This window comes from Bombus fervidus, chromosome 2 (assembly GCF_041682495.2).
Source record: "Bombus fervidus isolate BK054 chromosome 2, iyBomFerv1, whole genome shotgun sequence".
In the NCBI taxonomy this organism is placed as follows: Eukaryota; Metazoa; Arthropoda; class Insecta; order Hymenoptera; family Apidae; genus Bombus; species Bombus fervidus.
The window spans coordinates 13249813-13273425 of record NC_091518.1 but is presented as its reverse complement, the minus strand read 5'-3'; the positions used below and the strand labels follow the sequence as shown (position 1 = coordinate 13273425).

General features: G+C 39.3%; 3 protein-coding genes across 3 annotated transcripts in view; 2 read left to right on the top strand and 1 right to left on the bottom strand.

The window, feature by feature from the left end:
- Positions 1-3861, bottom strand: part of LOC139997945 (uncharacterized) — a 281403-nt gene extending 277542 nt beyond the window's left edge. The window contains exon 1 of the mRNA XM_072022036.1: positions 3722-3861. The gene's annotated coding sequence lies outside the window, so the exon portion shown is untranslated. The remainder of the gene's footprint in view (positions 1-3721) is intronic.
- The window catches only part of Pfdn4 (prefoldin subunit 4), a 42562-nt gene that overhangs the window by 1122 nt on the left and 17827 nt on the right, over positions 1-23613 (top strand). The gene's annotated exons all lie outside the window — the stretch shown is intronic.
- Positions 3906-23285, top strand: LOC139997970 (dexamethasone-induced Ras-related protein 1). Its single transcript, XM_072022127.1, has 5 exons — positions 3906-4027; positions 6439-6596; positions 16531-16720; positions 17121-17331; positions 17856-23285. Exons 1-5 carry the CDS (start codon positions 3984-3986, stop codon positions 18066-18068), a joined length of 816 nt encoding a protein of 271 aa, XP_071878228.1. The 5' UTR covers positions 3906-3983; the 3' UTR covers positions 18069-23285.

Below are 23613 nucleotides of genomic sequence, written 5' to 3'. Positions count from 1 at the left end.
AATAAAAACAAAAATGTTTTCGAAAGTTCGCAGTTTCGCCTGCTTTTGAACACAAAACGAGCACTCGGAAGGATCTCCGCGCAATTCCGGAACGTGGTTTCCCTGTTGCTGTCACGACGAATTAAACCGGATGTTTCGTATTGGGAAATACCGAGTCGCATTTATTCCACGTTCCTATGAGCGCGATTTTTAAAAAGTCGAATAGCTTCTCAACTTTGACCCGATCGGGAAGAGGAAAAAGGAAACCCAGAGAAAGTTGATCCAGGAAAATCCGTTACGTAAAGCGACATGGCGTGTCGAGAAAGTCGATGAAGACTTATAATTTTTTACGCGGACGCCAGGCATAGCACGGAAGGGCGGAGAAGAAAATCGAGGGGTGACTTTTTTTCCCTTGATCTCGATGTTTGTGAAGCAAGATGAGAAAACCTTCAGAAACTGCCTCTCCGAGATGCTCGATAGCACAAGCTACGATATTTAAGCAAATGATTAATAACACCCTCGTGCCCTTCTAACTTTTTCTTCCTTTTTCCTTGCCCATGTAAAAAAAAAGTTTGGTATTCCGTTTAACCATGATGATACAACGTTTCCAGCCTCGAGAGATGCTGTTTCCTTTTTTTGGAACGAATTTCGAGACGCTGTCAACAGAATTACGTTTTCCATGGCACTACGGTTATTAGAACGACTTTTTAGAAACGAAAGACAAAGACCCTAACGGAGGAAAGTTTCCAAAAATGAAGAATCGACCTTCTCCTTTTTTTCTCAAACTATCAGGTGCAGGTTTATCCTGTTGTTTCCGTTTCATCTTTATTTCTTCGTTCAATTCCATTGTAGAAGTCAGAGAATTTTACAAAATTCTGACAGTTATTATCCCCTTACCGCCGACGTTTTATAACCGATATTTTTACGATCGTTTGATCAGCTTGTCACCACAGAAATGAAACGGGATACTCAAGAACCGTAAGAATGGCGCCCGTCTGAAACGACGAGCAGTGGACCAGGTTGACCGTGTTAGGATAGGTCATGTCGCAAATTATTTGATTCGGTTTACGTCAGGCATCGTGGCTTGGTTAATTATTGAAATTAACGGAAACGATGTTTGGTCGCTTCGTCGATAATCTTGTCTCGAGATTATCGGATAGCTAGTAAAACGAAATTATAGCAATTTTGCAATCGATGCGAATTAATCGTTCCATCTAAATAAGTAATAGAGATATACATCAAATGGAATTGCTAGAGAATATTGCACGATAACGCTGCAAATTCAAATGGAAATCATGAAAGTGGCACGAACCAGATATTTCTTTGTGAATGTATAAAGAATCTAACAAATTCGATTCAACAAAATGTGAAAAAAAAAATCACCGCAAGAAAAATTGCGATAATGTAAAAATCTGTATTCCCCCAAATATACGCGAATAAAATATCGATAACCATTATTCGTCATAGAATTCTTGTATTTCTGTTATGAACTAATTCATCGTTTCGTTGAACTATTCGTCGTTTCAATGGAACGCGGGACACGATGATCAAATTATCGTTTACACGGAAACCGATATTTCTATAATCTTTCGTACAATCATTATAAGTGGAAATATTTCGAAAATGTCATTTCCGACGTTTTTTATCTGTCGTTTTTTTCTTTTTTTTTTTTTGAAAACACTTTCGTTGACTTCTTGCTACGCTTGCCATACAACCGCTCGTGAAAACATTCACCTACGTCATTTTCAACAAACATACATTTCCAATCGATAATACACAGTAAGTGAAACCTTTTCCAATTAAACAACTACATCGATGATCGCGATGGTCTTCGTTAATGTGAATCGGAGAACAGTGTTACGTTGAATGATTGCCATTCGTTGATGAATGCCACGGAATCTAAAAGAACAATTAAAACTGTGAGCAAATATCGTACTCGCGGTATGTAAACATTACTTGTTATACATTTGGAAATTGATGCACGTTGCAGTAAGTAGCGAGGTCATTCGGGTCCTGAGTTTCTTTTAAATTACATTGTATAAAATGACTGAAAAAGAGTTCAAAACAATTTTTTTTAAGAACTTCTCTTTTGTTTTCAATATTTTTCTTTTATTCGTGTTTGTTAAAACAATGTAAGAACGACTGCACAGAAAATTTTTTTAATTTATTTTGATCAATTTTTTAACTAAATTTAAATAAAGGGATTTGCGTAATATATGTGAAATGCTTCTGAAAAGTTATCAATAAGGGAAAAAAAATCTCGATTAAATCGCAGAAAATAAATGTGTGCCATTTTATTTAACTGGGGACACAAATAGCGTTGTATTAAATTTAATAAACTTTCCGGTACATAGTAACGAAGCACAACTTCGGTTACGCATGCTCAATTGCGTGCAGGTAACACATAAAAATCTGTCACATCAAATCTAAAGAGAATACACGACACGAATTTGCCTCGACATTCCAGATATACGATTCCATCGTATCATGTTCACTAAAAGAAACCGTATCACGTTTCGCATTAACATTTGTCCATCGGTGTTGACGCCTTCTACGAGAATTCGACACTTCCGATACACGCGAAATACAATCTTGTCGATATTTCCACAAAACCTACTGATTAGACAAAATATATTTTGATAAAAAAAAATTTATTTCATTTTTTTGTGATAACCGTTTTGCAACTCAATCTTTACGGTACTCGTAGTTTTCTTGAAATGTTATACCCGTACGCAAGAAAAAATTTTATAAATTTTTGCTTTCCTTTTAATAAAACAAGGAAGCAATAACTGATTAGTTGTATCAATTTGAAAAAATTTCACGCACGTCACGTTTGTACAATGACGATAAATGAATTGGTTATTGAATAAAACTTCGTCTCATATTATCTTCATATTCTCAATTTTCCAATGAATTTAACGTAGAAATAATGAACGTTCGAATTAAATATTCATATCCAGCGATATTTTTACTGTGCGTAGAGAAATTTCACATAAGGGAGGGGATGTGATATTTGAATATGGTATTTGAAAAATCATTGATTTAACAGTGGAATGTTTGCGAACCTACCAAAACGTGTTTACTTCTCGACACATGTGTTTTAACGCAAGAAGAGTATTCGCTCGAATTTAATGCAAATATCGATCCTTCTTCTCTCTGTATACAACCTGCTAAAAATAAATTAAACAAATATTGTGAATTTGAATACATCTATATAAATGTTTAAACAATACAAGGTAAAAGCAAATCGAGTTCCGCATTGTATGACCGCTCGATAAACGAATTTGGATTTTTCGGTTAGCGAGGCAAGATCAAACGCGCCGACTATACAGTTTCATGCTTTACTTCATTTTCTGTTTGAAAATCGCTTTTTCAGTACTCCTCCCTGTTGAATGGCCTTTACCATAGCACGCAAGGCAAACCCCGTGGAATGTTGTGCAAACGATAAAAAGCAAGGCGCAGAATGCCATTCTCGAAACATCGTCGATCGCAATAAAAATAACGCCACCATGATAATCCATTTTTCTTTATAAAGCCACCTCGGTTCACTTGGAATATTCAACACGTAAACGTTCAATAAAAATTCTAATAAATATTGAAAATCATACGTGATGCTAATTCGATGGGCGGAGATTCTAAAAATCACCTTCAACAGAATCTCTTCCAATATTCTTCCACGCGCTATTATATTCCTCGTCCTTTCACGCGCTACGTTAAAAAGTCTTCCGACATATTTACTCACTTAGAACATTTTATTTCAGCTGGAGGCGTGCGGCCGATTCGTGTGCTGCGCGCAGAGGCTGTGCAGAAGCGGAAGTGCACCAGAGGAGGCTGAGCAACGAATCAATCGAGGTCGAAGGGGAGCACAGGCGGGCCCCGAATTGGAGGGGCCCTCAGGCTCGGAGGATGGCATCCTTCCGATCCCAGTCAGTCCTAGTCCAGCGTCTACGTCCTCGCAGGAAGATGCCTGCAAACCACCCCCGCGCAATTGCTACCGTTTGGTTATGCTCGGTAGCGCGAGGGTTGGCAAAACTGCCATTGTAGCACGGTAATTCTTACCCTTTCCTTCTCGCCACTATAATCGTAGATTCAGGATAAAGCGGTCGGTTCCTTTATTTCTTTTCATCCACTACGAAACGGAAACGATTATAGTTTTCTCTCTCTCTCTCTCTCTCTCTCTCTCTCTCTCTCTCTCTCTCTCTCTCTCTCTCTTGAACATGGCGAGAGATGCTGTTCCGTGCTGACTTATATTAACCCTTCAGAGACAATGTAACCACGTGGGAGTGAAGCATTCAAATGGAAGCAGCTTTGTTGCTTATGAATGTATGAAAACGTTTCCCCTTGGTAGAAAATGCGATGTTTGAGAACGGAGTGGTAGGGAGAACTGGAAGTTAGTCGTCTACTATGAGAATATTTTTTTATGAAGAATTTGAATTTTTACAGCCTTATTCTCTTTGCGTTAAATTGCTAAGCAAAAGCATAAATATGTTAGTAGAAGCGTTCGTCTTACCGCGGATCTCTTTTTCAAGAATTATTAAAACTGGGTCGGAGAATTATTAAAATTGGCTGTCGTACGAATAGGAGCTTTTATTTCGTAGACAACGTGACGAAAAATACAAATATTTTCAGTTTGTACCTCTATAATGGGAAGACGATTTATACGACGCTGGAGATGACTTTTTACAACGCACAGCTTACGTGTAGCTTCCGTGTCGCGATCTAAAGATGGCCAATTCCATCGATGAATACCACGACCTTGTATCTTTCATCAGCGACAGCAAACGTATATCGCTTTCAGCTTAAAAAATATCACCTGGATGGAAACTCGACATGGAGAACGAGAATATGCATAAATCCGATGCCCGGTTCTGTCGAATTTCGTCTTAATTTATCGGCCGCGTTTCTAAATTCAAGCGTTGTACGATGAAGAATTAAAAACTTGATTCATATTAAAGACTCTTTTAGGTTGATGGGAGTATCGCGCAGTTTGTCTTATGACTTTAAAATATTTAAATGCTTGGAGCCTGTGGCAAATATTTTAACATCAAATAAATTAAAACACCGTGGTCACTCTACGAAGTACCGTTGGGAACCACTCCTTCGTTGAAAATGTCCTACTAGAAATGAAAATGTGGCTACAGCAGACTGTCGAGTAATTTACTTACGGCCATAAATCTACGAAGCTGTTTCAAAACTAGAGGAACAAACATCTACGATCGATATCTACCACAAAAAGTACAATATTTGACACTTTACCGCAACAGCACCGATCGGTTGGACGACGATACAAGACCGCCATGAGCGAAATCTAAGCGTATTGGGTCGCTTTCGCCCCAAAACCAGAAAGCTTTTAACAGGGCGATATTTTTAACCCGTGGCGGGAAAGTGAACACTGACAGAAAACGTGTCACTGATTTACTAGACCGTGACAGCTTCTATGTGATTGAATTTCGTCTAGAATTTATTCGGTTTAAATCGAAAATATTCCACGGTACTTTCAACGCACGTTGAACCGCGGCGTTGTAATGTGCTCGTTAACGTCTTTCACAGATAATAGCGAAATTCGTTTCTAAACAACGACTTCTATATGCTCCATATGCCTCCATATTCAACTCGAATCGAGTTTCCAATCCGACAAGAATAACCTTAATGGATAATAATGCGGCACGTATTGTCTCTAGTTTCCACGCGTTTCCACGCTAGTTGTTTAATGGCCTCGCAGCTACAGTTTCGCGCTCAATTTCTAATCATTCCATCAACCGTTCATCGTCTGATATTTTCGTAATGCGTTTAACATTCAAGGCATTCGAGTTAAGCCGCTGATTATTAATTTTAAATCGAGCATCGAACAAACGTGCACAGCGGAATTAATATTCCAATTATTACGTTTTATAATTCTTCCGGTGAAATCATTATTACATCAGAGTGCAATTTTTACGATAAACGACGCGGAAAACATCGAACTACGATACAAGACTTGATGAGGAAAAATCGTGAAAACGAATTCGAAACGTTCCGCGTGATCGAACAGCAAAGCCAGCCTCCGCTTTGCGCTCGCTCTCGCCGCTAATAGGACAAACGATTTAATTCCGTTCGAATATAATCCATGTCGCTGTCGCTGTCGCTGTTGTGAAAAGCGATGTAACAGCGTTCGAGAGAAAATATTCAATTGGAAATAAAATTTGTTAGAAATATGTAAATAGGTTTTTATACATTTACCGACTTTATGGGTCATTAGAAAAGTTGTTATGTAAAACCTCGCCTAACGCTATGATTACAGCGGATGTATGTTTTGACAAACTGTCGTTCTCACAAATTAAATATTTGAAGACTAAAACACATACACTCGTGAAAATCAATATACATATATTTGATTGCAAAATAAACATATTCGTTAAAATGACGGTTGGTCAGAATCCACGGTAACCAAAGCCTAATGCGGGGTGATTTTCATTGCAGATTTCTGTCCAACAAGTTCGAAGAGAGTTACACACCGACGATCGAGGACTTCCACCGAAAGCTGTACAGGATTAAAGGCGAGGTCCATCAGCTCGATCTTCTGGACACGAGCGGCAACCATCCGTTCCCCGCGATGCGTCGATTATCCTTCCTAACAGGTGAGTCGATCAACTTACGACCACGAAAGTGAACGAAGAAAAGACGACTCGATCGTTTTCCAGGAGTACATATGTTCAAATTTGCCTAACTAAATAGATAGAACTTTGAGAGTGCACGTACGGTCAGACTTTAATCGTGGCGACGCGTGTAACCAGGTATCAGAGGAAAAGTAAATATTTTACCAGTCGACGACGAACGTTACCAAACACAAGTAACATGCCGTTGAAATACCTGCAGTTGCACTGTCGTCTATAGAGACAGATTAATGCGAAACAACGATGATAACCGCGTGACAATAACCGTCAAATGCAAGCAAACGGCTTTCACCGCCAGAGAGGGTTTACGATCGAGCCGAAGGATGACCGTTAGTAGCGTATGGTCTTCACTTGCAAGATTGCGTTCGATTTATCAGCGACAAGCTTACGAACAGCTTGACACAGCAGACCAATTCTCGAGGGACCAAAGAAAGGGTGAGGGGTGATTTTAGGGAAAATGAGTGACAGATAGCGAGGAAGGATGATGAGAAGTTGCCAAGCGAAACCTGGAAAATCAATCTACGTTAGCCACGCTTCGAACGTAACTACGCTTCGAACAACAGTTTCTATATTTTTGCGACGACCAGAACTTTAACGTAGTGTTCTAAGATGATTGAATTATCTTTTCGTAAAATTAAAACGTAATTCTAACTCAAGGCCGTTCATTTCGAAATTGAATTATACATGTACGTCTTACTTCCTTTATCTTGGTAGAATAATAAGGATCTATCTGTGTTACGTTGTAAATAAGGAAGATAGTAGGAACCGTATTATAAATCGTGTTATATATCTGACAATGTGAGATATAATAATAATTCATTGTACCGCGATATCAATTATGATATTCGGGCAGCTTGTTTAAACGCTAACCAACAACGTTATATTAATTGAAAAACAGCCGGTGAAAATTCCGATAAAACTTCCATCTATTCGTAGCTGGTCGATCATGTTTCGTTGATTTTCAAGCGAATCAATATTGAAGGATAGTCGTGAATCTTGTATGTCTATCGCCGTAGGTGTAGATCTCCGATACAGCCGCTTCCTGGGAGCAGTTATCTCGACAACTTGTTGAGTATCGTTTCTTCCAGTACAGGTTCGCAACTACGTAAAGTTCCGGCAAAGTTTCGATATACGCTTGATCGAATCCCGAAATATCGGTGGCTCATAAACAGCCAGCCGCAAAGAACGGCACATCATCGCCGAGGATATATCCCGAACAGATTTCGGTTTATTCTAGCGCGAAAACCCCATGGCAACATCCGCTTGACGTTTTCGAGTACACACGCGAGATCGTTGATGCGCGCTATGCTTCCACCGATGTCCTCCACAATTTTGTGAAACTGGCCGAATCGATATTTACACGGGGTTGCGGCCTTGCGAGAAATATGCCATACTAGAACGAAAAGGGAAACGTGGACTGACAAGAGTGATATACATTGTGTCACGATTGCCATGAAATATCGCGGAGGCGAAACTAATAACGCTCTATGCACACTCCCTTCGTTCCTTCTTTCCCTGTTCTAATTAATTTTTAATTAGCATGCTATTCGCGTTGCTATCCGACGTTCCCTCGTGCACGCGACTTCTGACCCGAATAGACACGCACGCACGAGGTTTGACGGAATTTCACTGCAAGTCGGAGGAAACCAACCAAACCCGTAGTTATCGAGAAATCCTGTGGATGTAAAATGGTCGCGACGCCCATACAAATGATTCGATAAATCTGCAATTACGATCTCGCAAAAAAAATATGCATCTACATCACGTATGATGCACGTGACGAGCGTACACACGAACCTAGAGATGTGCGTACGCGTATTGATCACATTCGGTTTTAAACCGCACGCACGCGTCACGTGTTTGCATCGTACGGCCACCATGTGAACGTCCGATAACATCCGCTCTAGAAATTATCGAATTTACGTAAGCCATTCCGGTAAGCTTGCAAAATACTCGCTACTTTCGCTCGCTAAATCAACCGAACGATGTATTTCGATTTCTTCGTAGATTTTAGGGTCGTCGATAGGGTCGTCGATAGGGTCGTCGATAATGCTCGTCAGATCACGTCACAATTTCGTCAGAGCTCCAACAAAGTCGACATGGTATAAAATGACCTTTCTAAAACTTTGATGCAACCTGAAAGGACCTTCCTCACTTTGATTGGGCCTTAAATGACCTTTCTCAGGCTTTGATACGACCTAAAGTGATCTTTCGGACTTCGATATAACTTCAAATGACATCCGATAGAATATTTTTAACATGATCTCAAATAACCTTCGTGACCTTATTCCTATAACATCTTTATAACAGACTTCCGCCTATTCTAGGGAAAAATCTGAATTTAATTTCAGGAACTTAGATTTTTATGCAAATAAAACAAGATAAAGAGAAATACAATTATAAAATAGGGTCGAGTACCTGCCACGATCTCGTGGCTAGATTCTACGCCTCTAAATCGCGAATCCCGCGATATTTACCCTTTTAACCATACTCGTTTGATATGATTAATGAAAACGTAACGGTAACCTGTTTATCTCTTCGTAAAATATCGCCCAAGGCACCGAATAATTTACTCCAGCGTAATTATCATGCACGCAACTAATTACAAAGTACGGCGTGTGTGGACATGCAACAAATAACGTTACAACAGTCTCACCGATGATTATATACATGATTCGCCATCCGATCCTCGTACGAATAAAACTTATTTCTCGTCTGCAAATCGTTTTCTTCTCTGAAAAATTCGCCTAAGGTTTCCTCGCACGAAAAATATCCACGAAAATCGAAAGGTCTTGGCGAAAATCTTGCTAGCAGGTTGAACTGTAACGCTTTCCGTACGGCCAAGTAGATTGGGATTTGAATTTCGAAGCGAGTCCCTGAGCTCCACTATTTTTCCATGGATATCGCATTAATGCATCGTGATCCATTTTCCCGCGAAAGAACGTCGGAAAATTAAAATTCGAAGAAACTAAGTTACCCAAAATATTCCGGAAAACCAATAGTTAGTTAGCGGTCATGCCATTTTTCGTGACAATAGAGTTTATCAAGCAACAGGAATTGCGAATGACAATATACATAAATAGAGTTCCTTATAATCCTTAGCAAGCGGAATTCAAAATGTTTAATTGTTCGAATGAATATTTTACAGAAATAAAAATGTTAGGTGAAAAAGACTTTGTCGAAGGATTAAATCATATTTAATGAGTCTCTCGAAGGCTACACAATAGAATCGATCAATTAATAAATTATAAAGTAATTTCGTTTAATAAATTCGACGTGCATTTACAACTGAGGCGACGACAATACATAAAGAACTATTATGAACGGAAAATGGCACGATACATAAATTTTAATGACCGCGTAGCAGATTATAACGGCCATGAATTCCACATTTGCAGTCCATTTCCAAATGTTTCTGAAACAATTGGAATGAAAAGATGTGACCCATAAATGTTAACGAAATTTTATATACATCAAAAGTGCAGTTATTTGTGCAGATACATTTAGGATCTGTTATAAAGTACACGTTATGTATTAGTGTTTATAGAATTTCGTAAAAATATTGTCGTATGTATAACACAAAGATGTGTCGTGCCAAATACATGTGCTACAGGACCTAGACTATAGCGCAACAACATCGATCAAGTGACTCTCTACATTCCATAGACTTCGATTTAGAATCTGTTTACTACTATTGAGATTATCCTTTCTTCACATAAAATACGTCTTTTACGTTCTCAAACCGAATGTTACCTGAAGATTGAAAGAAAATGAAGTTAGATAGCTGATGTTTTTATATTTCTTACATAGGATGGTATTATAATAATTCACGACTACCAGCAAGTAACATTTTTTCCTATTATTTGCTTGGCATTATTTATTTCTAAATAAATTATACCATGATATTTATGGAATTACTTATGAACTTTTATTGAGGCCATGGGTAACGCATTATATACGTGACCAATACTTTACATAAAGGAGCTATACGATAAGGGAATATCGTCGAGCATGGAACAAGCATGGTAATAACGTGAGGAAGTCAATTTCAGTAGAAGGTTTCATAGATAGAATCGCGACGAAAGTCGTGCGGAAAGTTTGGCTCTTTCGTAAACCGTACGGGACATTTTGCCACAAGTGCAAAAAGTATAGGAGAAATGAACGATAAGGCAGGATGCGATGTGGAGGAATCGAGCTGATGGTGTAAGGACGGAAATGCTGATTCTGGAAGGCAGAGGATAAGAGAAAATGCTAAATGAAAAGAAACGTAAAAATACAGCGACTCTGAGGATGACGAAGGAAAAGAGCTGCGGTTTTATCGGATGAGGGGAAAGATATCGAGTTATGAACTAGCTGAACGAAAACCAACAAACCGGAAAACAGGAAGAGAGGCGCCGTAAACCAAATTTCTTCGCCACGCCGCGTCGACGTGTCAAAGGTGATAAAACAAAACGCACGTCGTGTAAGTAAATAAAACCTGTGGACCTTGTCTCGAAGACCTTTTTGCAATAAAGAGAAAAAACGACTTAAAAAAATAAAAGAAAAGGCAATTTGAAACACAGAAGTAAATTCCAGGATAAAAGCAATTGGTGTACGGTTGTCAAATATTCTGCCTGAACGAACGAGCGAATGCTTTGTATCGGAGCTTCCAGTTTTCCACTGAAAAATTTGATCTCGACCAGTTATACGAGCGCTACGTGCCTCGCAGGCTTTCGTACAAGAGATGGCCGCGATGCGAATATTTGCGGAGCGACGCACGAGCGCGCTGACTATGCAAAATAGGAGAAAAAAGGGGGTAGTTATTAAGTTGACCGAGTCCTTTACACAGGCCAGCATCAAGATTATGCTGCACGAAAGCCATTGTTAAAGTCGGCTTTGAACCTACGATTGGAAACCGTAAATGGCCGATATCAGATCACGGCTCTAACGTTCCGTGATTTATAACAATACGCATGTAAATTACGTTACTTGTATTTTGGGAATGATTCATTTTCCTACATATGCATTGCGTGTAAAAATTTTTAACTATCCTAGACTTACGTTAGAATCAGAGAAAACCCAGAATAGCGTAGTACTGCACCTTTGAGCGAAATAGAGTCAAGTCTTTGACGTAGCGTTGCATTCCAGTATAAAGTGAAATTAAGAGCTCTTAACATAGCGCTACGTGTTTCAATAATCTAACACTGGAAATCCTCGACTCAGTCCTACCTTATTCGATAAGCTTCAGCCGGAAGCCCTCGAACGTTCTACCGTGTTCCCAGCCAAGTATCTAAACCCAGAGTCCTTTGATTCATCGATGTAGTACTTTACCATAAATTAAACACATCACTGATCCAGCTAAATTCCTTGGAAGCCGAAAGTTCGATAAATAAATCTAAAGTTAAAATAGTTGAATAATCAAAACGACAGGGAATAACGGTCCTCCATTGTCAAAGAACAAATGCTTGTAAAATCAAGAATTTGAAGAAATTCAATGGAACAAGAGGTGTCACGAGCAAGAAATTCCTCGTATAAAATGGAACGCGTCTAACGCAGTCGCAAGCACGAAATGGGCTCTAAGGCGGGCACTGGGACCCGAATTCAAGAGCGATGAAGAACTAAACATCAGCAGGACACGAGAAAAGGGGAAAATTCCTTTTGATTCGGTACGTGGTCTTTCCGACATAATGGCTGACATATATTTCACTGGAAGAAAACAATGACGACAGTGCTCCTCGCACGAGAAAACCGAGCGTTCTGACGTGGAGAAAGTTCGATACGGCGAAAACGAGTAAGGGAATCGGTTTTCGTCGACGAAGCGAACGACCAGGGTGAAGAGAAAAGAATAGGGTAGACTTCGGGTGAAACGAAATCCCTCGATGAGAATCATTGTTTATCAAGGTTAACCGTTTCACCTGGTATTCTCAGGCTACTTCAGGCTCCGTCCTATCCTCAGTCGATCATAATTGTCCGTCTTTGTTGTAATTAATCGAGATAAAATTTCATTTTAATTAACCGGAGAGCGCGGCGTTTCGTTAAACGAATTTCTTTCGAGCCCACCTTCTGTCGTTCGACTGCCTTTCTGTCGTAAATAAATTACACTACGAATCGTTGGTGCCGGAACCACTCAGCCTGTCGAGAGTCGATCGCCGTGTGAAATTTGGCGAAAGAAATTGTTGACGTCAGACAAACAACATTTCGCCCTCTACTCTTTTCTTCTCCAATCGGGTCCTTATTTCATCCTGAGAGAGTTCTCTCTCTCTCTCTCTCTCTCTCTCTCTCGTGATTCTTTCTTTTTCTTTTCTTTCTTCTTTGTTCTTTTTTCAGTCCTTAGAAAGAACTTATCGACACGAAATTGGAAACTCGAACGAAAGTATCGAGCAGTAAATCATCCCGGGCAGCTTCGCAGCTATTTGCAAAGAGATAAGAGAAGAAGACGTCTGTAGCGACCAGCTCGAAGAGTTCTCGAGGGCGCTTATCGTTCGCCAGGAATCTGTACACAGCATCACTTCGTTGGAGCAGGACTCCACGACCAACTTTCGAGCAACCTACGGGAGAGGCCATATTCGACAACGATAACGATTTCCTTCTCGACGCAACCGGTGGTCCATTGAAATCGTATATCGACGCAATCACTTTCGCGACCATTCGCGTTCGTCACACTACCATGTCGATATTCAATTGACGACCACCGCTACACCGAGTAGATTCGGGCGCAACATTGGCTTAACGTCGATTTCGTTCGACCAGCTTGCTCCAGCAATGGTGTACACGCTTGGCGAAAGTTGAAAAGCTCCATAGGTGTTACCATAAAAATAAGAGATTCGCGTTCGCCTATACGCGAATACGATAGCTACGAGTGAAAGCAAAATGGAAGAAGACAAGGATTGCAAATGCAGAGCGGCACTAGTTCCCGTAATTATTTCAAAATTAATTTGCGCCAGGCTCGCAAAGGAAGATTCGTTAAATACGTTCACGCCCTATCCGTATCCAGCTTTCATAAAGTTAGCGAATCCGACTGTCGGTAACGTTATTTTAGACGAAAATACGGTCACGTACGGAACGGATGTAACTTCCTGTCGCGGTTGTTTGGTCCCTGTAGTTAATGTTGCAACACCGGTGACCAAGATGAATCGTTGACTAGATGTGACGTTACTCGAAGACCAAGTTACCGGATTATTGTATTATTTTGTCGCATTGTATTTGTTATTATTGTATCGTATCGTATTACTTCAGCAGTAATCCACGTCTAGTAGTTTCGATGGAAAATTGTCTCCTTGAAATGTAGGAATAAGACGTTCGTTTTGTCGTACGTTGACGACGAGTAAAATAGTAAATCATTGGAGAAACGAAGAAAGGATGAAGATACAGGGTAGAAGATTAGATTCATTTTATTCAGATACTTCCTCAATCAATTTACGATACGCAGATGCTCGTGCTTTTTAAAGAAATTATAACTACGGACGCTCGAATCGATTGAATATCTATCTACAAACACCTCTCCACGACAGAGATATAAAAGGGGACACTTGTTGCAGATAAAAAGATAGAATAGGATCTCTCTTTGTGTTATAATAAAATTACAGATCCCGTCTTTTAAATCATATTTCCCAGAATAGTCTGTCCGTCATTACCGCGTCGTGTCGTCGTTAGAAAAGACCAACATTTTTTTTTTTTTTTTTGCTGAAGAAAACCGATTAGTCGGATTCTAAGAAAATAGAAGTAAAAAGTAGCTGTAGCAACGTCTGCTTCAGACGAGACGGAATAACAGATTTATCCAGGAAATCCGACGTTACATATTCGGGTCGCGTTCGTAACCACCTCTTTTTCGTCTAGACGTGTTAATTTTTTCCGTGGGCCACGCTTCCGAAAGAGGAGAGCTGAACAAGGTAGCTGACATCCGAGGAAAGAACATCCGGAACGTGAAATGAAATTCAGGGGCGAGGCTTTGCCTGTTCTTTGGCTATTACGTGGTCGTGAAAACGCGTAAAAGAGAAATGTACTTGAAAGTCGAAGGATATTTCAAGATTTCATGGCTAACAAATTTCTGGCCGAGAGTTCTGCTGAAATAAAAGCTTCTAAACGTCACTTCTGCGGCTCATTTTTGCCGTTATTTCTGGTCGGTAATCAACGTTGCGTACTGGCTGTGTTTAGCCGCGAATAATAGAAACTTCCGTAAGATAACGCAGGAAAATGGCCATCTGCTCCATCGTAACATAAACAAGACGGTACGTTGCTAAAGAGTTCATAAAATATTAGATACTTTACAACGTCAAGTCCGTATCTTTTCTTACAACGAAACACAATATCCACCTCCATTTACAAACTCTTCTCGTCCTTTTCATATCTGCGTTATATCGCTTTTGTAAACTTTTGTATTCTTCTTATTAAAAACATTCTTCGCCATGTCTCTGAATGGTTTCCGCGTATTGCAAGATTTTTCTTCACTGCCAACGTTACAGAGACACGAACAAATTTTTTATAGAATTTCTCGATTCTCCTTCGATTCGAAAATTGCGGTCGTTCTCGCACTGACATTTTTATCAACTTGCATGAATGAAACGTGCGAAACATACGAGGCAAATTTCGAAGAAAAACATAATTGACGCAGCGCGTTAAAAGGGACACGAACTTTTCAGATCGCCCAATAAAACAGAAAGTTATCCGACATTACTGGAAACTTCGAACTTTCTAAGAATGAAATTCAGGGAAAACAGAATGTTCGGTATTACGTATTCGCTTGGTTCGATATTATCCTACTGGTGCTTCGATATACACACTGTTCAAATTCACACTTTTACCACCTCTTTTTGCGAAACATAAAATAACGAGTTTACAAATTTTCGCCTGGACGGACGTTGTACGTTTAAATCACTGGAAGAGACGCGATGGCATGTTCGCTTGGAAAAACGCTGGGGAAAGTAGTTGCATCGTGATGTAAAAAAGTAGAGCGAGGTCTGGGCTGTTTTTGTCATTTTAATGCCACTGTTGCCGAGGTCACAACCTCGAAAAACCTCCAGAAACCTTCTTGGAAACTTTCGATCAGCGGATTCGAAAAAACCTGGAATTAGAAAGTCTTTCCTGACCCATTGACAAACGAGTCGATCGATTTGCCAACGCTATGCCGCGCCACGCCGGTTCTTTTGTTCCACAAGGGTTTTAAGCGGAAGGGAAACTCGTTAAAACTCGATCGCGAAACGAAAGACCATACGAATATATGCATGTACGTACGCGAGCTGTGTTCGGTGTGATAGAAATAAACACACTGAAATAAATGTTCATAAATCTCGAACATGTTAACCACTGTTTATAGTTATGAACAATGAATATGCAAACATTTTCATGAAATCAATTACGCACATTTGCGCGACCATTTAAATCTCCCTTCTTTTCTCGACGTACGTAGCATCAACAATTGAACTTTGTCTGATATACGGTCAGTTTCGCTTTGTCGGAGAACTTGAGTAAAAAGTTTGACAAAAAAGTTAACTCATCGTCTTACTCTGTAAAATTTATAGCATCCACCCCGATAGGGCAACGTACAGCACTCGAGGCAGCGATGTAGGAACTGAACCTAGGGTGGAGCTTTAACAAGACTCTGAATAATTTGCATGCGAACGAAGAGCATGAACAGATAAACGATACTTGAAAAAAATTTTGTGCCGCTTCCCTCGGAATCCCGCCGCTTTAAAATTCTAATTTTCAGCTTCGTCGGAGAGGTAACAATGATTTCATACGAGAACCTAAATACGGTTGTTAGCAAGAGTTATGCAATCACCCATATCGTACGGTTATTCCTGTGACTCTGTTTAAGCGATAAATCTTTTTTCTTTCTTATCGCGAATCATCGATGATTCTTTTCAAATTTCTTCGGCTAACGTGTAAATTCTTATGCTCACCGAACACGTTTCTAACGCAGGAGACCTGTTCGTGGTGGTGTTCAGTTTGGACTGTCGAGAATCCTTCGAGGAGGCCATCAGACTGCGTGAATCGATCCTGGAAACTAAAGTGAGCGCGACCCAAAGCGCGACCAAGAGCAGGAGCAAAAGTCACTTCAATTTGAAGGTTCCTATGGTCATCGTCGGAAATAAATGTGATAAGGAAACAAAGTACGTGCGACGCACGCGTTATACCTGTCGCGTTAATTAAAGTACAATTAACGATCACGTGAAACTACCATTTGCTACGTACATAAAATTATACTCTTTGTCGAACACGGCTTTTGAGGACTTTCGTCATTGTTAGTTTTGTAGACTAGAGTTTCATTAACAGAAAATACTAAAGCGTCTGCCACTTTGAATTTATAGATCACGCGTTAAAATATTCTGACCTGTTTCCACGTTTTTAATGTAAAGTATCACCAACTACTCGACGATTCTCTCCAGCAATATTTTACATATTTCTTTCCCCTTTCGAGTACCCTTGTTTATGTATTCACAATCAAGACAGTCTTAAATATTTAACTAACCGTGAAAACGAAATTAAAAACATGTTGCGCGCGTTCCACAGAACAGTTACGATAGAAGAGGCCGAGGAGTACTGCAACAGTCAAGACGATTGCTGTGTTTTCGTGGAGGCATCCGCAAAGAGAAATTACCACGTGGAGGAGCTTTTCTATCAACTGTTCATAGTGGCCGGTTTGCCGCTGGAAATGGCGCCGAATCATCACAGAAAGGTCCCACTCACTTTCGGTTCTCCTACCATGTTACCACCGTCACAGGTAAACATTTGCTAATTATTCTGCGACTTTGTGTCCCTTCGAAATTTCCATTCGATATTTATCGCTATCGGTCGAAACGATAAACAAGTGCGCGAGCTTGATGCTCAAAGTGTTGTGGAATAATTCTCGCAGACACTCCCCAACGATGGAAATTTAACCGAGCGTCAAAGGTTGAATAACGACGAAGCTAAAATTTGCTCATTTCACGGTGATCGACTCGACGATTCAAAACATCGAAGAGGGGAAACGCTTAGAAAATTTCCGTGACGGGAATTGTATAAAACGATAGAGAATGATAGAAGACGCGGTATTCAGGGAAACGTAAATAATGCTGGAATTCGAACGTAGTAATTGAATAATTGGCAATGTCGCGGAAAAAGGAGGGTGAAAACTCGCATCAGAACGAGTTATAACTCGGGGTAAACGCGTTAAATTGTGAAAACGATTACGTTCCCTCTGCGAAGAACGTGTCGTCGAGTGGACCTTTTTCAAAAGCTTTTGAAAGAGCGACAATTTGTTTTCAGCCAAGGCATAAAGCCACCCTGAGTATAAAGCGACGGCTGAGCGACGCCTGCGGCGTCGTGGCGCCCAACGTGCGTCGGCCAAGCATCAGAACGGATCTAATGATCATGAGAACGAAAACGTGCTCCCTTGCAGCCGGGAATGAGAACAACGCGCCGGGATCGAGGATAACCCTGCGTACCTCCGACGCCAGAAAGACGTGTTCCATTCAGTGATATCTCTCGGAGATCCTCTCGAAACTGAATTCGAAACGATGGGTCTGGAATTCGAAGGACGATCCTCGCCAACGAACACGATTCTCTCGAACGACGCGGTCGTTATAATATATCGAGTAGAAGGAATTGTTCGTTCCACTTTTAACACTCGTTTGACAAAGAAACGTTTAAACGATGTTTGTTGATTCCATGGAGAATCGGAGACAAAGAAAATTATACGATGGCAAATTAACGTTCCTTCGAAAGAACGGCAAGAAAACGCGAGTAAACATCGCGTTTTTATTGCGTCGGCCGTGGTGTATCGCGCGTAACAGAGTTGGCATGGACGAAGAGTCGTAAGCGAGAATCGTCGAAACGAAGAAAACGTTTAAACCGACCACGCTGCTCGCCTTAATTAATTAAAGAAATAGCTCTAGCATAGCGTTCCGGGAATAACGTATATAACTAAAATAAGATACCACCGCTGAGGACCGATCGTTGGATCGATCGATCGACGTCGATCAGAAAACGAAAGAGTTCGGCGTAATCGCGAATGAAACGAAAGGGAGACCCTTCCCGTGATAACTCTGGATCTTTTGGTGCGCTATTGGAACAGTCGACCATTTACATTCCTAATCAAAGTAATTAAATCTTCTTTTACCTATCGAGCCTTCGCACCGACGAACTTAACGAATTGAACAATTCTTGGTTGGTAGATCGAGACGAACGATCGCCAATGAAAGATCGTATAGCGAGAATTTCAAACCCAAGATCGATGTATCCTTTGTAGTTTGTTGAAATGGTCGACTGATCGTGACACTTGGATTCTATTTAAGCATGATTGTTAAGCCGACACGAACCAAATACCGTATACGTGTATATAGTTAATTTATTCGTATGAAACGAAATGGCACACTATTGTACCGAACATGTACGAGCATTGGATGCGTTGATCAATCATAGCAAACTTTCGAATCATTTTGAATATCGTTCAAATTTGAACAATTGCCGACATTTATCTTCGTCCAGTTACATTGAGCCGAGATTCAATTTAGAAGTTTTCAGTAGTAAAACTAAAGCAAAATTTTCTTAACGGAGAAATGAAAGAGCGAAAGAAATGATTAAAATTCGATACGCTTCCGAAGCTGTTTAATCTTCGACGACACAGCAACACGGCGCACACGCGTGATTGCTCGACATTGAAAGATTGTAACCGTAATAATCAAAGCGCATAGAAACAAAATATGTACGAGAGACGCATCTTTTCGTAAAACTCACCCCTAATTTTCGGACCAAAAAAACGTTTCGTTCTCTTGTAATAAACACGTAAACAATATCGACACGTTCTTTTCTTTCTTAAATCTCACATCCTTTTACGCTCGTGCTTCTTCGTCCCAGTTAATTAAATAATTAATCGCATCCCATCTTTGCAATCGAAAGAAACAAATACCTGGCGGTATTCAGTTCATTAAAGAGTTAACTTAACCAACTAGGAATTAAAGAACAAGAATTCCTTGAACGGAGGAGTTCGACAGCGAAAGCAGGAAAAAACATACATAATTACCAGTGCCAGTTCCGAGTTGTCAACCTTGCAAGTATGTATTCGAGAAGTCACGCGGCTCGTCGGTTTTTCCATTTACATGGTCGCACGACCATCATTTTTGAAACAACACCCCGACAACCCAATGGAAAGACATTTTGTTCGAAGCTCTTGGCGAATTAATTAACCCTATAAAAGAAAGCTTTCCGTAGATCTACCGCGAACCCTAGACTCAGGCCAATTACTCGATTAATACGTTAATTAATTTTCCGACCGCAGTGCTTCCATTCTGATCGTTTTTACAGTGCGAACTTCGAATTACAGATGGTTCACTCGCAAGTTACGACATTATTTCTTATTAAATGCAACGAAGATATATTTCCTACAGGAGAATTTTCTACTTCTTCAAAGTTTTACTTCGAATTTACGTCAAGAATTACTTCGATTCGATTTTTAACGATATAAATTCCAAAACTAATACGAACATAACTTTTCATTTGAGAAAGAAGACTATTTGTTGCCACACTTATATCGTTCGTCGTTTCAACTCGTCGATCGCTAATCGATTATTCATTTCGAACGATTATTCATCCGTTTATTTCAGACAGGCAAAATGTCACGACTAAAATTTATTGAAATTGAGTCTCCAGTCTCACTCCTTTTTTTGTTTTTTTCTTTCAATGAAAAATTAGTTTTAATGGTCGTCGAACAGTTAGACCATTTCAAAGTACACATAACGCAACCTTCGAGTATAAATTAAATCTCTGGCTCGCAATTACAGTCGAATAAAGGAATTATTACTCATAAACTTCATTCGCCAAGGACAACATTTTAATCTACTTTAACGGACCTGATTTAACCGACTTAATCGGTGTTAGAGCCTGACTTACGGCAATGAAAGCTGCACTTCGTTCGAAACGGAGACCTCTTCTCTTACCGGCTTAATACATTCAAAGTACTGCTTGCTAATTGACCTTTCCTGCGTTACAGATTTGTGAGAGCTCACCCGATGACATCAAATGAATTTTTTTCTGATAATTCCATTTTAATGCTGCGTTCGAAGTAAACATATATGGAAAAATATGCGAGACCAAGTTGCAATCCGATTGATTGAATCCATGTAATATCTATGCGTTCTTCGAGAAGTTCATTGAAAGTTTATCGCAATTATCAACGAAGAAAGTTTCATTTATTAATATCGTTCTGATTTGAAAGTTCATAGAGAACACAAACAACCTGACAAAAGTGTTGTTACGAAACTACATTCCTATGAATTGAAACAACAAATTTTTTCTCAATAAGCGGAGTCTTATCTTTAAGTATCACTACTTATCTAAAGTCAATAATGTTTTTCGTTACAATTTAATTGGATATTGGATGGTCAAGCATAAAGAAATCGAAGGAGAGTCGTGTCGACACGACACGAGGTCGGCTTACGTATCGAGATTCAAGCGGCAGAACCCATTAAAAGGAGTTTCACTACAGAGAGAACGTGGTGACCACAAAATTCCAGACGCGCGGAATGTTTAATTAAACTCTGTCAAGAACTCAGAGAATTTCGGACGAGGCATCACAAAGCTCGTGCATCATGCGATGTGTCTCCTTTATCGTCAGAAAAGTAATATCGACTGTACCACTATAAGTACAACATCTTTTCCAGCAGTTTTAATTAAAGATCTACTTCCACTTCGGTGAAAAGATGCGTGTTCATATCTATAACCTGTTGTATCTGCATCCTCGTTCAAATCCATACACTGGCGGCGTCCATTTATTCGATATCCATGCCGTTTTTCATTAAACACAGACGATTTATCATCCACAAAATGCTAAGAAATTAACGGGATCGACAAATGAAACTGTATTATCCAAGAGTCGTATGCGGAGAGTAATATTATTACCAACTATGAAATTCCATTTGATTCATATCATTAGACGTGCAACTAGTTCACCTAATTCTTTAGCTGAATTAAAGAAAAAGGTTGCAGGATATTTAAACTTATCTTAATAGATGACCAAGTGATCTTCGATCAAAAAATAAGCCAATTATTTCTAACGATCCCACAGATTTAGAAATTCAAATTTTAAATTTCAAATTTCAAAGCATCGCCCCTATATAGAAAGATTTTAAATAAATAAAGACTAAGCGAAAAATATTCCTTTTCCCTCAAAGACAATGTATTCATACGTCTCTTCGTTTTATACATATTACATGTGTATTTCTTCTCCTTGGAGGAACGCGAACAACGACCATCTCAAGTTGTCTTTTGCGATGTTTGTGTGGAGTGTAAGCAATCTGCGAAGTATTTTGCTATTCGCTGGAGAAACGTAACGGAAAGGAACGAGATAGAAATCACTTTTCATGCGATCACAGGGCGAACGCTCATGGGAATTGTGCAATGCGTTCAGTGGTGAAACAGAAAAGAAGGATTTCATTCTAACAGGAAAGAAAATTCGAGAACAGTCGGTGGCTCTAACGAACAGCCGGCATAGGAACTCCCGGTGGAGAAATAAATAGGAGATATCTTGAGGTGCGCCAGCGATAACCACGAGCAAGCTGCGAAATTTCGCACGACGAATGACCGCCATCTAAAATTCCCTGTTCCTCCGCAACAATAATGCGTCAAGGGCTCGAATGAATTATCTTTCTCTTGCTACATTAGTTGAAGAAAACGAAAAATTCTTGTTGGCTATTTATAATCGTCAATTGTCTCCTTTTTGTAACCCTATTTTTCATTTTTCTTGCAAACGTGTACCTTTTTGACATAAATTTTTTTTTTTTATCATAAATTCGGCTTTTGTTTATTCATAACATATTCATAAGATCTTATGACATGTATTTCACTACTTCTCGGTATGTATTTTTAAAAACGCGTTTTAATATCTCATTCCGATGCATATTAAAATAATTATATTAGATAGCAAAGCATCATAATTGAAATTTATTGAGGCTACTAAGTGCCTTGCAATGTCAATAAAAAATTCGAGATATTTACAGTGTCATTTATCTTTCATTTTTTCGTATCAATTACATATATAGGTTAATAAGATTAGATTATTTTTTATAAACAATGTCTACTGATTGAAGACAAAAATATTTATCGTAAAATGCATAATTTACATTTACGTTTTCAATATTCGAATTAAAGTTAAAAAAAAATATACATTGTAATCGAAATGTACCTGTACATAACCTATAAAATCTCAATGAAGTCAATAACCGTAAATTTCAACCAAAAAATATTCAGATATGAAATTCATAACCACGCATGCTTACAACGTACGATACATAATCGACCTCTCGAACCATCGATGTAACCTAAAGCGCAAGCGTATTATCCACAGGGGAACAGTCCATCATGGCCAAAGTACTTTTATCGAGAGCATCTAGTTGACCATGAAACGACTAGAGATCTTACATCGAACTTAGCCTTTAAGCCGCAGATCGAATCGTGACGCGACGTTCGTCGTGTTCATGATTGGGATGTTGAATTGTGCATGTTCAATGGAACACGTATAGAAAGGCAAGCACACATACTTATTTACTGACATATCTATACATACATGTATAGTACACGACAGTCACTTCACAGTAGCGATTTTATAGAATCGGCACGTGTATCTTTTATTTACATAGTTACTTACAGTGACGATCATTTATCCGGAATGTTTTCTCGCCAGTGTCAACATTTCGCTCGGAGGACGAAGTACGTAATTTCTTGACAATCCATCACTCGTGAAAATTATTCAACTCTGTGAACGTAAAAGGTGTTGATTATACGAAATTATATAAAATTATTGTATTATTTAAATATTCCTCGATTATTGCTTTGTAGTAATTGAATTTGTGATTAATTCACGATTTAAATTCTACTTACCGACGCGACTGTGATAATTGTGTTGTAGATTTTTTATTGAAATCGTACGAAGTTTTAACAGATTATTATATATATTACAAACATTACAACATTATTTCAAACTGATTTAGAATTATGAAGCGAATTTGTAACTTATATCGATACGTAGAAA

Bases quoted from the DNA above. Each gene is read 5' to 3' on its own strand.
- LOC139997970 (XM_072022127.1), top strand. From the start codon at position 3,984: ATGCTCGGTAGCGCGAGGGTTGGCAAAACTGCCATTGTAGCACG. The intron at 6,597-16,530 runs GTGAGTCGATCA...TTTCTAACGCAG, and splicing joins TCGATTATCCTTCCTAACAG to GAGACCTGTTCGTGGTGGTG. The intron at 17,332-17,855 runs GTAAACATTTGC...ATTTGTTTTCAG, and splicing joins CCATGTTACCACCGTCACAG to CCAAGGCATAAAGCCACCCT.